The 15,620-nt window shown below is 45.3% G+C and overlaps 2 protein-coding genes across 7 annotated transcripts in view; one reads left to right on the plus strand and one right to left on the minus strand.

The window, feature by feature from the left end:
- MTOR (mechanistic target of rapamycin kinase) overlaps positions 1 to 15,620 on the minus strand; it is a 95,810-nt gene that overhangs the window by 39,693 nt on the left and 40,497 nt on the right. The gene's annotated exons all lie outside the window — the stretch shown is intronic.
- ANGPTL7 (angiopoietin like 7) lies at positions 7,994 to 14,001 on the plus strand. The gene is made up of 5 exons (XM_061601096.1): positions 7,994 to 8,647; positions 10,569 to 10,669; positions 11,285 to 11,479; positions 11,835 to 12,033; positions 13,373 to 14,001. The coding sequence occupies exons 1-5, from the start codon at positions 8,284 to 8,286 to the stop codon at positions 13,564 to 13,566; spliced, it is 1,053 nt and encodes a 350-aa protein (XP_061457080.1). The 5' UTR covers positions 7,994 to 8,283; the 3' UTR covers positions 13,567 to 14,001.

Raw genomic sequence — 15,620 nt, forward strand, 5'->3', positions numbered from 1 at the left:
TGCCCATTTCCTACACAGCGTTCTTCCACCCCTTTGCTTTGGCTACTTTTCCCAGACACCAAGGCTCCCATTCCCCAACAGCTGCTCCTCCTGCTGTAGCAGCCATGTGATTTTAGGCTTTGGGCGAGATTTAGCAAAGAGTGAGCAGCAGGGCGTTTCGGTGGAGGCTCAAGGCTCATGTGTCTACTGCAAGTCTTTGTTTTAATTTCCTTAAGCGAGGACTTCCTATCCTGGGCCTATTCCTCCTCCTGATCATCCAATGTATGCCAGAGCTTTTTGGCCATCAAAACTCCAGCCACAACCACCTTGGGCCTCCTTTGCTGGGTGGGAATCCTATCTCTCTCACTCCCTTTAGAAATGTTACTAATCCTTTAAAAGAATTGGAGGCTCTAAGTTCCCTTAAGATAGATCCCATAAGAAATGAAGACATTAGCATTATATATCAAACAGCTGCCTCTCCCACTTCAGCCATACAGCCTGTTACACTCCTGAGGAAGCATTAACTGCCCGCTATACAAGTGGCAAATAGCTCCACTTTAATGATGCATTCCTCTCCCTCCTACTACCTCTGCCAAACCCACTCCCCTTCCTCTATCCCAGTTTGTCAGTTTCTGGTGGAACACCTGGCACCAGCTGGTTGCTCACGTTCTTCGTACAGAATGCTGGATTAGGCAAATTTGGGTCTGACCCAGGCAAGACACTTCCCCCCTCCATTCTCAAACAAAAGAGCACACTCAGGATTACTTAACACAGCTCAGCTATGCTTTAACAGTAAATATGAAGTTAAGTCTTCACTTCATTGCTTTATAAATTAAAAATATAAATACATCAGTGAGCCAAGGGAATTGTAATAAAAGAAAAAGGGGGAAGAGTAAACCATAAAAGATAAAACTAAGTCTACTCCTGTTCTAACCAACTAAGCTGTTCTTGGGGACATTTTTTTCTACATGCCATGCTGAAGCACTGAGCCATTAAATCAGGGATGGGGAGCCGGTGGCCATCTGGACATTACTGGACTCCAGCTCCCATCATCCCCAACCGTTGGCCATGCTGGCTGGGGCTGACGTTGGCGAATTTTGCACTCAAAGATGGTGTTTGCCACAATTCTTACACTGGTATCTGTCCAAAAGGGGGGGGGGCGAATAAACCCAGCACATGATGTACCAATGAGTTTTGTCTTTTGGCAGTGCCTTGAGAACACCTACATTAACACAGCAGAATAGAAACACCTCATTGTCTTGTCTATTGTCTGGAGGAAGCAGAAGCCAGGATGGCTCCCTGTGAGCCCAGTTGACTGTCCAGCCGAGTCCAGCGCTGCAGTCGTTTGAAAGGATCGAACTTTGCACTGGAGACAACCCGGCTGACTTATAAAAAGGGCAGGCCACACTGCTCTGGCCACACGCACCTGTTTTTCGCTGTGACTTTCTGGCTTTATAGGTTGAGCGGGAGTTGACGAAGCCCGCATTCTACTGCTTCTTTTGACTACGTATTCTTCTTCATTATTAAGAGAACATTGCAAGTGTTCAAAGCGAGGCTGGCTTTCCTAAGCAGAAAGGCTATCGCACAAGGAAAAGATAGTTCTCTTAAGAGTCCCTGTTGTGTGTTCCCATACACTGCAAGATATAGTCAAGATGCCCCTGTGAATGCTCATCACGGCCTGCCAATAGTAACAGCACACAACACTGTAACACAGCAGGTAAGAGGGAGAGCCAAGAAGCCCTGCGCTCAAATTTCACCTTAGCCATGAACTTCTTGGGTTCTGTTTCTCAGTCCTGCCCCCCACCAATCTACCAACAATAATATTGGAGCACAGGAAGCATTATAGTTCAGGCTATTGGTCTACCAAGCCTAGAGATGTAAAATTTCCAGAAACGGTGAAGCCATTGAGTCAGACCATAGGCCCATCTAGCTCAATAATGCCTACAGTGACTGGCAGCAGCTCTTCAGGGTTTCGGAAAAGGGCATTTACCAACCCTCCCTGGAGATGCTGAGCGTTGAAGCATGCAGAGGAGGTTCTGCATACAAAGTATGAGCTCTGCCACTGAGCTATGGCCCTTCTGGCAAGACACAAGAAGCTACCTCAGACCAAGCCAATCCACTTGTCCCTCTCAGTACTTATGTATGGTGCTTTTGAAAGAATTACTGAGAGAATATGCGTGACGAATACAGTAGGGCCCCACTCATATGGTGGGTTACGTTCCAGACCCCCGCCAAAAAGCAAAACCTGCCGAAAAGCAGAACTCCGTCAATAAAATGGCGCCTGACACCCAAAAAATGCCGTAAAAGCGGAACAAGCGCCAGATGAGTGGGGCCTTACTCTAATTGAAAGCCGCCGTATTAGTGGAACGCCAAAAAGCGGGGCCCTCCTGTATGTGATAACTGCTAGCTTAGTTTAAAAACAGAAAGTTTAGACAGACAAGTCTGTGCAACAACATGGGTGTAGGGGAGAGAATCGATCCCAAGAGGATAGGCATACAGGTATACCCCAATGGCCTAGGGGGCAGACAGGAATTCCACATCTCTACCTTTGGGGACTGACCCCCAAGGAAGAGCCAGAACCATTGCATAAACAGCACCCAGTAATCCCAGCTGAGCCAAGTAGAACCAACGATGACGCATTCCCCCTGCCTAGATCTTGGAGCAAGTCGAGACCGAATTATGAGTAGCTATGTAGAGTTTTAAGCACTGGTATAAGATGATCCTGCTTATCCATTCCTACTGGGAAGACAGTTCTTGGGGGGGGGGTTCTGCAGCCAGCTATAGCTTTTCAACAGTCTTCCAATTACGAGGAAGCCGCAAGCCATAATTCTGCCGCCTCCGAAACAGAAGATGGTCTTGGGAGATAAACCTCTGCTGTTCTAGGGAGTGAATTAAGAACGCACACAGCTTTCCTCCTTGAGCAAGAGCTGCTCACTGTAGTGTTGTAAAAGTGATAAATGGCCATCAGAGTCCTGTTGGCAGGCAGGAATATCACTCCCTGCATGTCAGGCAGTTAATTACTTCCAAGTTTATCTCTCTTGTCAACACCTACTGACAAATTGGCCATTATTTTTTCCCACCCTCTACCATAATGATTGTTGCTCCGTTGCTGCCACTTTCTGCCTTCTCCCACTCTTCTCCTTTTTTACCACTTGTCAAAAGGGAGAATGAAATGAGACGCTTTGTACTTCAAAACAAAGGGCTGAGGCATGACCAAACATAAGGTTGCATTCAATGCTAGTCCAACTCAGAGTAGACCCACTGAAGTTCATGGACATGACTAACTTAGGTTCATTAATTTCCAATGGGTCAACTTTGAGTTGAAACCATTTTCTTAAATCTTGGAAAGGAAAAAAAAAATTTAACGTGCTTTTCAATTCTCTCTCCAATGAAAGCCAATGCCACTTGACAATAATTTTGATCCTTGTAATATTTCAACTTGAAGACAGATGAAAGGGAAGCACAGATGCAGACTCATATACAACCTGCCATGATTTTCTAATGTGCGAGCCCTCCCAAAATAAAAAGAGGAGCCGCATAAGAGAATTTTAAAAGTATTTGTGTTTGTATGTTGATCCTGAGCTTTTCGTCAGAGAAGTTCCCAGCCGTTTGGGAAGATACTGACTCTTAAGATAAACAATCTCTGTCCTTCTGCCCTTGGCATTGTCACCTGCTCTGCTCTTGGATCTGATTTCGTGGAGAAGGGTGTGTTTGGTGAGGGAAAGATAGCCAGAATTGCTGCTGACATCAGCAGGGAGCCACTGATCTTCTAGACAGCCAGAATCTGCACGGACAGAACTACATAGCTGCATTGTTAAGAACTGTACTTGAGCTTGCTTTCTCCCTCTTCCTTCCTATTCCTTTTTCCTCGTGTGTCATGTCTTTTTAGCTTGTGAGCCTTAGAGCAGGGATTATTTATCCAGATAAAAATTATAAACAAATAAGTCAGGCCCATTGGATAAGATAGTATAGGACCTGCAACTGGGTTAAATTCAAACATTAGCCCTTCTGGGCCAAGCCATCATTTGGCCAACTTCAGCTCTGCAAAATAAAAAAAGGCTGCAATCCTACTTGCTCATTACATATACCGGGCGGGGGGGGGGTTGAATTTGGCTGGTGGGCCAAATCCTAATTTCCTCCATCCCCTGGATGTCATAATGACACCAGGTCACTGATTTTTACCTGTATGGCTAGGGCAGGCAGGTGTGGCTTGGCTGAAATGGCCTTGCAGGGCAAATTGGGAGGCCAGGAGGGGCCTAATTAGGTCCAGGAGCTGGAGGTTCCCCATCACGAACATATGATCCATAATCTTTTCTTCCAATGTATGCTAAAGTTTGTCACGGGTCTTTGAGAGTGTGGGGGGAGCAATGGATGTTATTAAGACAGCTGGTCGAGAGCCAGGTGAAAGAGGGCTTGGTTAGAGATGTGAAGGCCTGGAAGTAGTTCTTACCATCATTGACTGGAATGCAGGCTTTTGAAAGGAAGAGTGTCACTTAAAACAGATGTTCTCCTCTGAGACCCGAACAGTGCAGATGCAGATAGGATGTGAAAGAGTACATACTTTCCTGGAAGCCAGTGACTAACTGCTTAGACAACTGGCTTCCAAGAAGAAGCGTGTCAGCAGCATCTTCAAAAAATGGACATTTTTAAAAGTCTGAAGGGTAACTTTCTCCACCTCCACCCCGCATTCAGCTTCTACCTCCATAAGCTACTGGCAAAAGCACGCTCTGGCCCCAGCCACCAAATCAGACGTTCAGGCACCGACTTCTGACATTCTTTAGCATTCTTAAGGAATCACAAGACTGTTTTCCAGTTACCCTTGCCCAAACAAAGGAGAACCATCAGAGAAAGAGACAAAATATTCAGGAACCTGCAAATCACCCCCAAGGGGCTAATATTCCAATCAGTCAGAACTAACAAGTGCTGTTGCACAACGTTTGTTGGTAAGAAACAGGTGGGTGTTTTTCCTCGCAGGCTGGCTACCTTTGCAGAAATCATTACCTCTGAACGTTTTCCCATGGTTTTAAGAAAAAAGAAAAGAAATGGAGAACCCTCTTAACAGAACAATCCTAAACATATTCACTCAAGAGGTAAATCCCACTTATATTAATAGGATTTATTTTTCAGTTACCGGTTTTAGGATTGCTGCCTTAGAAATTTAAAATATGGTAAATTGGTTACCAACATGCTGAAGCCCATGAAAATGGAGGGAAGGCATAGGGAACCTTTTTTGGGCCGCGGGCCGCATTTACCTGCCTCTTTCCTCAGACTCAGCTCTGATGTCTAGAGCTAGGTTTTTCTCTCCAAAGCCTCAGGTTCAAAGATCTCAGTACTACAGTTGGAAATCTAAGACTCCAGTCCTGCGGTCTATGAATGCACTGTTTTGATTAGACAGTGATGCACTTCCAATAGCAGCAGTCTTCCCTTAGAGCGCAGGTTTTGTGGTGGAGCTTCTCTTATTTTTCTGTGTCAAGGTTAGCTAACACAGTTCTCTCCAGATTTGGTTGGTCTCCGGTTCTCAACCAGCCCCAACCAGCATGGCCAATGGTCAGGAATTATGGGAACTGTAGTCCAGAAACACTCAGAGGGTGCCATGTTGGCTATTCCTGTTCTACATGGACCTGTGCTTTCAACTCAATCCTGAAATCCACAAAGTGCAACACTATTATGTGGACTCTTAGGGTTGTATCCAATGCTACTCTTACTAAAAGTAGACCCACTGCAGCTAATGGACATGGCTGACTTAGGTTCATTAATTTCAGTGGATTTACTCTGAGTAGAACTTAGCTACAATGCTTAATTAGATGTCTTGGCCTACCTTAAAAAATGTATTTTTTAAAAGGTCTTTTATGACTGGAGACAGGAACTTTCTACAGAAAATGACCTCCAGCTCAGAGAGCCAGACTCAACATTAAAACAGCAGATTTCTACATCCTAACTGTGTATATCCAACTTGTTTCATCAGCAAATGCTGATGGGCGCCAAATATGTCGTGATAAACCTGCATAAGAAGTACTGAAATGAAGAACCCTTTTCAGACCAGGGGCCACATTCCCATCTGGACAACCTTCCAGGGACCACATGCCAGTGGTAGATAGGGCCAGGCAAAAGCAGGCAGAGCAATGAGTGCCAATTTCATCTTTGTGCTGAAGGCTAGCTTCTACACACACACAGGCATCTAGGCAAGCAAGAGGCATTGTCAGAGTTCACGGACACATTCTACCCAAGCAAAAACACTTAAGGAGGGTACAATGCTCAGGGGTGCAGATAAAGAGGGCGTGGCCACTGGGGAGAGCCCCAAGGGCCAGACAGCACCACATTCAGCCCCCATGCCTGAGGTTCCCCACCCATGCATATGAGTTTCGGGTGAGCCTCTTCCTACTTTGTGGCCAATTCATCTGACAAATATGCCCTTTATGTGTATTTGCATCCGGGGTCCCACATCAGTTAGTCCGAGTAACACAGCAAACAAGCACAGTATGCATAGCTGAGAACAAGTATCCACAAAAGACAGATGGTCCTCTGCAACTGATCTTTCCCTGTAATATGCAGACATGGAAGAGCGTCGCATGCAGACTCCTGGCCCCTGTGGAACAATGCCCAGGAGGCTGCATTAGCAATCTTCCTGTACTAGCTGTGTGATCTAGACATACACTTCACAGGAATTTCTGTGGCATGAAGGTCTTCCTCAGCAGATTGATTAATGTGGAAATGGAAGTTATTTAAAAGGTAGGAACACAGGAAGCTACCTTGAAGCCACAATGGAAACCAACTGCTCTAGGAAGATCTAAGGAAATCCAGCAGAGGTTTTTCTGGGTTTTCATTTAAATCAGGTTTGCTCCATGTGCAAGTCACCTCATGCAGATAGATGCAGTTGCAGCATAGGGATTTAACCCCTTGGCAGTAGCTGTGAGGACCCCATAAAAATATAAGAGCAGCCCTGAAGCTGGATCAGGCCAAAAGGGGCCCGTCTAGTCCAACATCCTGTTCTCACAGTGGCCAACCAGATGCTCCAAGGGGAAGCCGACAAGCAGGACCTGGGTGTAACAACACTTTCCCCATTTGTGATTCCCAGGAACTGGTATTCAGAGACACACTGACATCGACCTTGAAGATCGAATTCCTATGCTATTCCCAAATACTGAAGAGTTGTTAATGAGTCACCACAGTCGTTCTGTCTGTATTAGATCTCTGGGAATTAAAAAAAATATCACGCCACATCTACATACAGAAAAGATGCACTAGATTCCCCTTGGGCATGTACTTGCCAGAGCAGAGTAGATTCCCTCATGGGGTCTCCCTTCTCACAACTTCTGAGGGGCCACAACTTGAGAGGCCCAGAACTGTACCCAATTGCGTTTCCCTTGGGAGAATGGGGTTTGCTCATGCTCACTGCTTGGTGGATCAGGATAGAATCTGGACTAGGTTGGATTTGCTTTTTTTAACCTCCTGCCTCTTGTAGTGTGGGGCTTGGGCTTGCTTGCTTGAATCACATACGCTGCAGACACTGTGTGTGCGCATGGGCATGTGCACACACATGTGTAGAGCACCTAATAGGTGGCACAATGTAGCGCTTTTCCTCCCATTTGAACCAGTTGGCGTTTTGGTCCCTTCCACTGAGACAGCCAGAAAAGCATACCAGAAGCACAGCTCCTGCTTGCCCTCTTAATAAAAGACTCCAAGAAATGGGATCATCCCTCATTCCTCCAACCTCTTACATAATCAAACCTGCAGAATCCCCCCTCCTTCTGTTTAACTAAACATGCTCTCCCATTCTGTCCCTCAACATGCCATTGGTATTAGTACCAAGAAGGCAAAAAATCTGACAGGATGCATTTACTGGAAACTCCCATGCCCCCCCCTTCTCCTCCCCTTAAGAGAATGACAGAGTCGAGAAGAAAAAGTCTCCAACTCATCCACCCTTTAAAAAAGAAAAGAAAAACCCACAAACACCTATTTGGTTTCACCTGATATGAACAGACAACTTGGGAGTGGCTTAGTAGGCTGTGTATGGGCTGCCAGGGGGCGGAGGTACCCAAGAGCAATAGATATTTAAGATGCTGTGTGTGCGAGGGAGAGGCACACACATTTCTAGAGAGCAGAGACTTTGATTCTAACTATTCACCTTTGAGAGACTCAGTTTATTGAGAAAGAAGAGGGGAACAAGAGATTTGGCTTTACACAAAGCAATTGCACCAGTGCAATTCAACTAAAAAACTCCTTCTCCTGGGAGAGAAGGTAAGAATTTCTCAAGCAGCCACCAGGAGTGAGTGGGGGAAAGAAAGAAAAAACCTTGAACACAAGATGCAGACCACGCTCAGCACTCAACTGGCTTGGTTATGCGCAATAACCATCTCCTTGGCCATCTACCCAGCGTGGATGCAGAAACCACCAAAGAGAAAGGCGATCAACAAGAATCCCAAAGCCCTGGGCTGCTGCGAGGGGCTGAAGATTCATGTGGCCAACCTATCCGCCTTGATACAGGAGGTGAGCAAGAAGCAGGATGATGAACTGGGGAATGCCATCATGCAGATGATGGAGCTAGAAAGACGCTTCAAAGAGTTGGACCTGCACCTCAACAATGTGGAAGGGAAGTACTCAGAGATGAACAACCAGCTAGGCATTGTGCGGCTCCAGGCAGCTCAAACCGTCACACAAACATCCACAGGTAAGTGCCACCGGCAGTATTGTTCATGAACGCAAAGAAGAAACACCAGCCGCTTGCTGGTTCTGGCACAGCATCTGTCTGGGCGGGAACACTTTTGGAGTTATAAATTCCAAAATGTTAGCAATCTTTACTAGACTGCTAGAAAAACTAGTCACCCTTTCCCCCCCCCCACAGGGCCTACCCTTGCAGATACAGCTATGCAACTTTTACTAATCTAATCACACTTTTTAATGAGCCAGCTCATCATTTGTGACCTAAATGGAAATAAAGGATTGACTCTACTTAGCTTCCCTGCCTGATCACCGGGAAGCAATATATATAAATTTCTCATAAAATAAAATTTGACAGCATTCACATAAATAGCCCAGAACTTCAGACTATGGCCAATACAGTTTTTTTTAAAAAAATAATAATAACCCAATTATTAAAGCACAACACATCTTATTACAGGCACGGTAAGACCATGCTGCAGCTCCCCAGGAGAAAGTTGCACATGCAGAAGAGGCAGCCATGTAGGGATTTGAACCGCTGGATGCAAAGAGGTCCCAGTTGGCATCTGATCCTTCCTAACCGGTGTAAATCATTCACCTTGCACTCTGTTAACGCTGTCAGGATGGATAAAAATTAACCTCAGGCAGGGCCTCTCTCCTCCCCTAGAAGCAGCTGGATGTTCAGTCCCTAACATGGAAAAGGAAGCAACCATTTCCAAAAAGACTGACACGCTTGCCTGAGCGGGAATTTACCCTGCAAATGAGAGCAGGCCGTGATGCAGAAAATAGACCGTGCACAGCCCAAACATGTTGAATTTGCCGATTTGGCTTGTCTGCCTGAGCGCACAATTGGAAAACTGACAAGCTGTCCCAGGCCATCCCATCAGATCAAGATATTTGGGTTTGAGGAATGGTTGCAAACTATAAATGTGCCTCACATTCCCTCCTTGCTCCAGTTTGAAGAATTTTGTTATGAGAAGTTTTTGAAGGATAACCTGGCCCTCTCACTCAAAAATGGCAATACTACCACTGAGCATTCATACAGTGCCTTTTTGAGTGTTCCAAAAACTTAACACACACAGTAAAACTCTGTGGGACAGCAGGCCAGTGTTATGATGATTATACCTGTATTATGTATCAGTGAGCAAGTGGGGCAGAGCATGCCTGCCCTAAGATTACCTAATAGGCAAGATTCAAACCAGTGGTTTCCAGAGCTACATCAGCTGTTGTGCAGACCATTTTTAATGGAGCAGGGCTAATTACCCATACAGCACTTCTGCTATGTTTCAGGAACTATTTCCCTTTCACCCTTAAAAAGATGATAGTTGTTCACATAGGTTGTTACTGTATCACTTTTACAAATGAACCCAAGCTCATCTGTGTAAATCCATGGGAGAACTGAGATTTCAACCTTAGCTTCCAAAATTCATCTCCCAACGATGACCCTGATCTTGATCATATATACCAAATCAATCTGCTCAACACCTGCAAAATATGCAGATCTATGCTCTCCAACAACCACCATGCACATCTTTGCTCATTTGTTTAAGCTAAAGCTGTAGGCATCTTGGCAAGGTGCACATCTGTTCTCTTTTATTTGTGGAGCACATGATGGTCTGGTTAATCTCAGAGGTGGCTGAGGGGTTGGGCTTGATGGTCTTTAGGCTCACCTTCTGGATTTGTAACTCTATGGAGATTTCACTAAAGTTGCAACAGAACAGTTTAAAACATAATGGATATTTGGGGGAAATTTGAACATCAACAGTGTTACATCCAATAAAATGCAGTATCAAAAGTAGTTAAGAACTTATCACAACTTGTGGGGTTTGTTTTTTTAAGGGTGAAGTGAAGCAGACTAACCGAATAGAAAACACTCAAGTCATTAGTCAACCGCGTGTTGCTTCCCTCCCCCCCTCCCCCCATTGACACAGATGCTGTGTATGACTGTTCATCACTCTATCAGAGGAATTACAGAACCTCAGGGGTCTACAGACTCCTTCCTGATGAATTCCTGGGAACGCCAGAACTGCAAGTAAGAAGTCATGATATAAATGCCACACTGCCCCACTGCCCCCAGGTATAGTACAGAGAGGCAGCTATAGTCAGTTTTCAGAACAGGCTGCTGTAAAAGTAGCACACATTTGCCCTCTCTGAGTACCTGCAGCCCACAAAAGGCAACCTCTTAGGAATGCTGGTAAGAGACCCCAATTATTCTACAATGTCCCAACTGTCCAGGATCCCAGGGACGAAAGACAGACACTTAGGATATTAAAAAATAACACCTTTTCATGGGTTTTCCTTTCTTGGTATCCAAAATGCTTCTCCTAGGGAGTAGCTTGAGTCTACCTATAACATCACACAGAAGAAGCACCCTAAGCTAAAAAGCAGCTGACCTCATGGAATGCTACTACTCAGTGCCACATGCTTAATTAAAAGTCCATGGCCTGCAGCAGAATATTACTAATAACAAATATTTGCACTTTATTCATGCAGATATTGCAGGGGGGCGTTAAATAAGATACTCAAATCAGTTTGACTATTCACTCCAATTTGGTGTCAAGAAATACATGCCCCCTCTCTCCCTGTCCCCAAGAACATGAAGAGTTCCTAGCCTCACTAAAATCACCCCAATTTTCCATCTCTCTAGGTATACTGTGACATGGAGACTGATGGCGGGGGCTGGACTGTCATCCAGAGGCGCAAAGTTGGCCTGATCTCCTTCAGCCGGGATTGGAAACAGTACAAGCAAGGGTTTGGCAGCATCGAGGGAGACTTCTGGCTGGGAAATGAGCACATCCATCAGCTCTCTAGGCGCCCAACAACACTGCGTGTGGAGCTTGAGGTAAGCAAATGGTATAGCTGACTATATTTAATTCTTAAAGCATTATTAGTTTGAAAACATTACTCACTCTATACCTTCAACACCAGGAGCAGCACAACTTGATAATAAATACCAAGCTTACGCACTTACAATAGCTAATTCAGTGGAGCTAGCAGACAAGATGCCTTGTAGCCGATACACGAAATGCAAAACATTGAGGAAACTGCCATGTCAGTTCTCGCATAGGGATCCACCACATTTAAAGAGTAATTGATACCAAAGAACATGTAAGTCCTTGCAAGGATCAGCACAATTTTTTTTTTATAAACCATTAACAGAAGGCGTTTCCTCTTCATCCTTCTGTTCACACTCACAGGACTGGAATGGCAACATCCGTTATGCTCAATACAACCACTTCACTCTGAGCAATGAGCAGAACAGCTACCGCCTCTTCCTGTCCAACTATAGTGGCAACATTCCACACGACTCCATGAGGTACCACAACAACACAGCCTTCAGCACCAAGGACAAGGATAATGACAAGTGTGTGGATCACTGCGCACTACTACGCAAAGGTAATGTGTGCATGGGCTTCTCCCATGGCACCAAGTCTTACCTGGATATGCGCAACTTTGCACTTAAGATTTCCGAATCCTACATTTGAAAGCTCCACCATTCCCACCTCATTCCCCCAGAAAGGAGTTGGGTCTCTTGTTCCAACGACAGGAACAGCTTTCCCAAGAGCAATCTATTCATGCAAAGTTTGCTCTGTCCTACACATACCCTGGACTCTCTTCTAACCTTCATAACTGAACACCTTTAGGTATATTTTAACCACCCGGTTTTCCTCCACATTGTGTGGAGTAGCGACGGTAAATCTCCAAGCGTGAACATACAGACAGGTTGTGAAAAAGCAGTCCCGTTGTTGCAAATAATGAGACAGACAGCTGGTAAAGAATGAATGATAAAGAGAAAGCAAGCCATGAGCAAAGGGGGGTGCACCTTGAAGCAGTTAAGCGTTGGAAGAACAGCAGCAACGACAAAATACAGTACGTGAAGTACTTTTTGGAGGAAGTAGGAACCTAGGAAGCTGCCTTAGAGCAAGTCAAACTGTTTGTCCATCAAGCGCACTACCATCTAGGCTGACTGGAAATGACTGTCCAGATTCTCAGGTAGAGAAAGCCCTTTCCCCCCTCACCTGCTAGCTGACCCTTTAGTTCAGGGATAGTGAAACTTTGGCTCTCTGGAGGTTGCTGAACTACAATTCCCATCAGCCCCTGCCAGCACAGCTAATTTTCAGGGATGACAGGAGTTAATAGTCCAACATCATCCACAGGTTCCCCACTATCCCTCTTTCAGCTTGAGATGCCAGTGATCTTCTGCACGCAAAGCATTAGCTCTGGCATGGAGATGTTGTCCTTTTTCCTTGAGGGATAGTCTGGGAAAGAAATACAAATTACTATATACTTTACACACCTGACCTGCTGAAACAGTCATTTTGAAAGTGCATTCCAGGGGGCAAAGCTCAGCAAAAGTGGATAAACTTTCTTGTAAGGCAGATCTGCTCTTATGTTAGCAGTGTTGAGTATGTTCTAGGTCTCGTTCTTATCTTCAGTCACTTTGAGACTTTTTATTCAGTTTAAAGTGACTGACAAATGTCATTAATAACGATTAGATAAATAGATGATAGATAGATGACAGATGGACAGGCAGGCCATATGCTCAGTTCAAGTGGGGCCACAGTAAGGCTCAGTCTTGGCCAATGCCTCACTGGAACTGAGTATGCCTCAAAATGTTTGCTTGGTTCCATGACAGATTTCAATGCAGAAGAGGGTTCCCTGAAGGTAAAAAGGTTTGAAAGCTACTGTGCTGGAAAACAGATCAAATCCTTTTATTTACTTTGTTTCTTGATAGGAGGCTACTGGTACAGTTGCTGCACAGACTCCAATCTGAATGGGGTTTATTACCGCAACGGTGACCACAACAAGAGCACAGATGGGATCACTTGGTACGGTTGGCATGGCAAAACCTACTCCCTGAAGAGGGTCGAGATGAAGATTCGACCGTCAGACTTCAAAGCCCAGGGGGCCACCCACAAAGTTGAGTAAGGCAGCAGACACAAAACTTTGTGGGGGACAGGGAGAAAAAACACAAACACTAAACAAAAAAAAACAACACGATAACCACTGATCTGAAACACAGAAGAACTCATATTGAACTATACAAGGAATAATAATATGCACGCATTGCAACACATCACATTTGAGAGAAGGCCAAGGAGAAGTTCCCTGCTTAACTTCGTTGCCAGAGTGGATTCATATTAATATATCTATTTTTATTCACTTTATTATTATTATTACAAGAGGGATTTAGATTAATTTAGTCGCTATCTTGTCAGTAGAAGACACCAGTTTGTTGACTGGCCAAAACTTGGGACCATTGCGCCAAGAGCATCCTGTTGTTTTAGATGGCTTCTGCCTAGGTGATGTTCCAGGTGGACTGTAAATCAGAAGAGCAAAATCTGTACAAAGTTCCCATGTCTCCGTAATGGACTTCTGTTTTTCAAATTCTAAAATAAACTCTGTTTTTAAAACTGTGTCTTGAGTCTTTGCCAAAATATCTGCGAACAGGCTGATTAAATTTAGAAGTCTTTGGAAAGAGATGTGCAGCTCCATGAAAGGTGAAAGTATATATTGTGCAGCATATGCAGGGTAAAAAACAGACCGGCATGTAAGATAAAAAGAACAGTGAATGGATAAGATATGGAAAATGAGAAACATCAAGAAAGTAACAGGCACAGTGCAGAAAAAACTTGGCCGGTGCACACAGGGCTAGTCACACACAGTTAACAGAAGGCTGCACATTTGCTATGGGAATGAGTCTCACTGGGAACTTCATTGGGACTTTCAGTCCTACGCACAGGGACCTAATTTGGAGTAAACCTGCATAGAATTGGTCTATAAACATGCTTAAGCTACACATCTTATTCATTTCAACAGGTGTCAAGTACGCTTGATTTTCTGTGGCTTCCCTTCAGGCCACGGATGGCTAATCTGTAGCCCTCCAAATGTTGCTGAACGACATCTCCCATCGGCCCCAGTCAGCATGACCCAAAGGTCAGGGATGGCAGGAGCTGTGAAAGGCCACAGAGTAGCTGTCCCTGCTTTAGGCTTTTAGAGCAAAGCGGGTGTTGAAACCTAGTCACCTAAGGGTTCAAAATATTGCCCTTAGCTTCTACAACTGTAAATATTTGCCCTCATTTCTGTGCAGAGCTGGATCCTTAAAGAATGAGGCCAGATATTAAAATATGAAGTGCTCTCCACACCCCGCCCCCCAGCTCTACTGCTGAGGGATTCTTAAACTGCCATACCAAGCCTTCCCAAGTGAAGACAGCTCCTCTCCCTTCTGCCTGGATGAATATGCTCTTGTCCATAGATAAAGAGTGCGGGAAAGGAACACAAGCTGCCTGAGACCACCACATTATGACATTTCAGGAAGAGCTGCTGCTCGGCCTTGAGGCCCACGGGGGATGTAGTAATGACTGCCAGGGCCATGGTGATCAGGACCCTGGGCATCTCCCAATGAACCATACTAACTGAACTAGAGATGTTGCCTCAACCAGGGACCACAGTCATCCATAGGCTTCAGAAGCCTGTCAGGGCTTCCCTTCCAGGGGCTCCACTCCCTGAGAAAGCTGCAAAGCAATCTTTAAAAGACCCATAGCCTATTCTACAGTTGCCTGCTCCTGCGCGGTTGTGGAACAGGATTGGCTGCAGGGGAATCGTCTTCAGACTCGGGCGATGATGCCACAGCCATGTCCTCAAGCTGGGGCAGCGTAGAAGGAGGTGCTGGGGACTCCTCTTCAAGTGGGGCAATTGATACATTACCTAAATCCAAGTCCTCCTCAGGCCAATCCTGGTACCCTGAGGCAGGGGAAGTGACCACTGCTTCTCCTAAACAAACATTTTTAAATGTATTCCTTAGATTTGATTGCTGACCTTGGTGAGGAAGGGGCTCAGAAGGAAGTTCAGTCTGAGGTTCAGTCCCTCACATCTCCAGACAGGGGCTGGGAAAGCCCTGTCTGAAACCCTGGGAATCTGCTGCCAGTCAGTGTAGGCAACACTGAACTAGATGCTGATCTCTCTCTCTGTCTCTCTTATCA

This window comes from Rhineura floridana, chromosome 18, assembly GCF_030035675.1.
Source record: "Rhineura floridana isolate rRhiFlo1 chromosome 18, rRhiFlo1.hap2, whole genome shotgun sequence".
NCBI classification, from domain to species: Eukaryota; Metazoa; Chordata; class Lepidosauria; order Squamata; family Rhineuridae; genus Rhineura; species Rhineura floridana.

Coding starts and splice junctions, on each gene's coding strand:
- ANGPTL7 (XM_061601096.1), top strand. CDS start 8,284: ATGCAGACCACGCTCAGCACTCAACTGGCTTGGTTATGCGCAATAACC. Junction 8,648..10,568: donor CGTCACACAAACATCCACAG/GTAAGTGCCACC, acceptor CCATTGACACAG/ATGCTGTGTATGACTGTTCA. Junction 12,034..13,372: donor CTGCGCACTACTACGCAAAG/GTAATGTGTGCA, acceptor GTTTCTTGATAG/GAGGCTACTGGTACAGTTGC.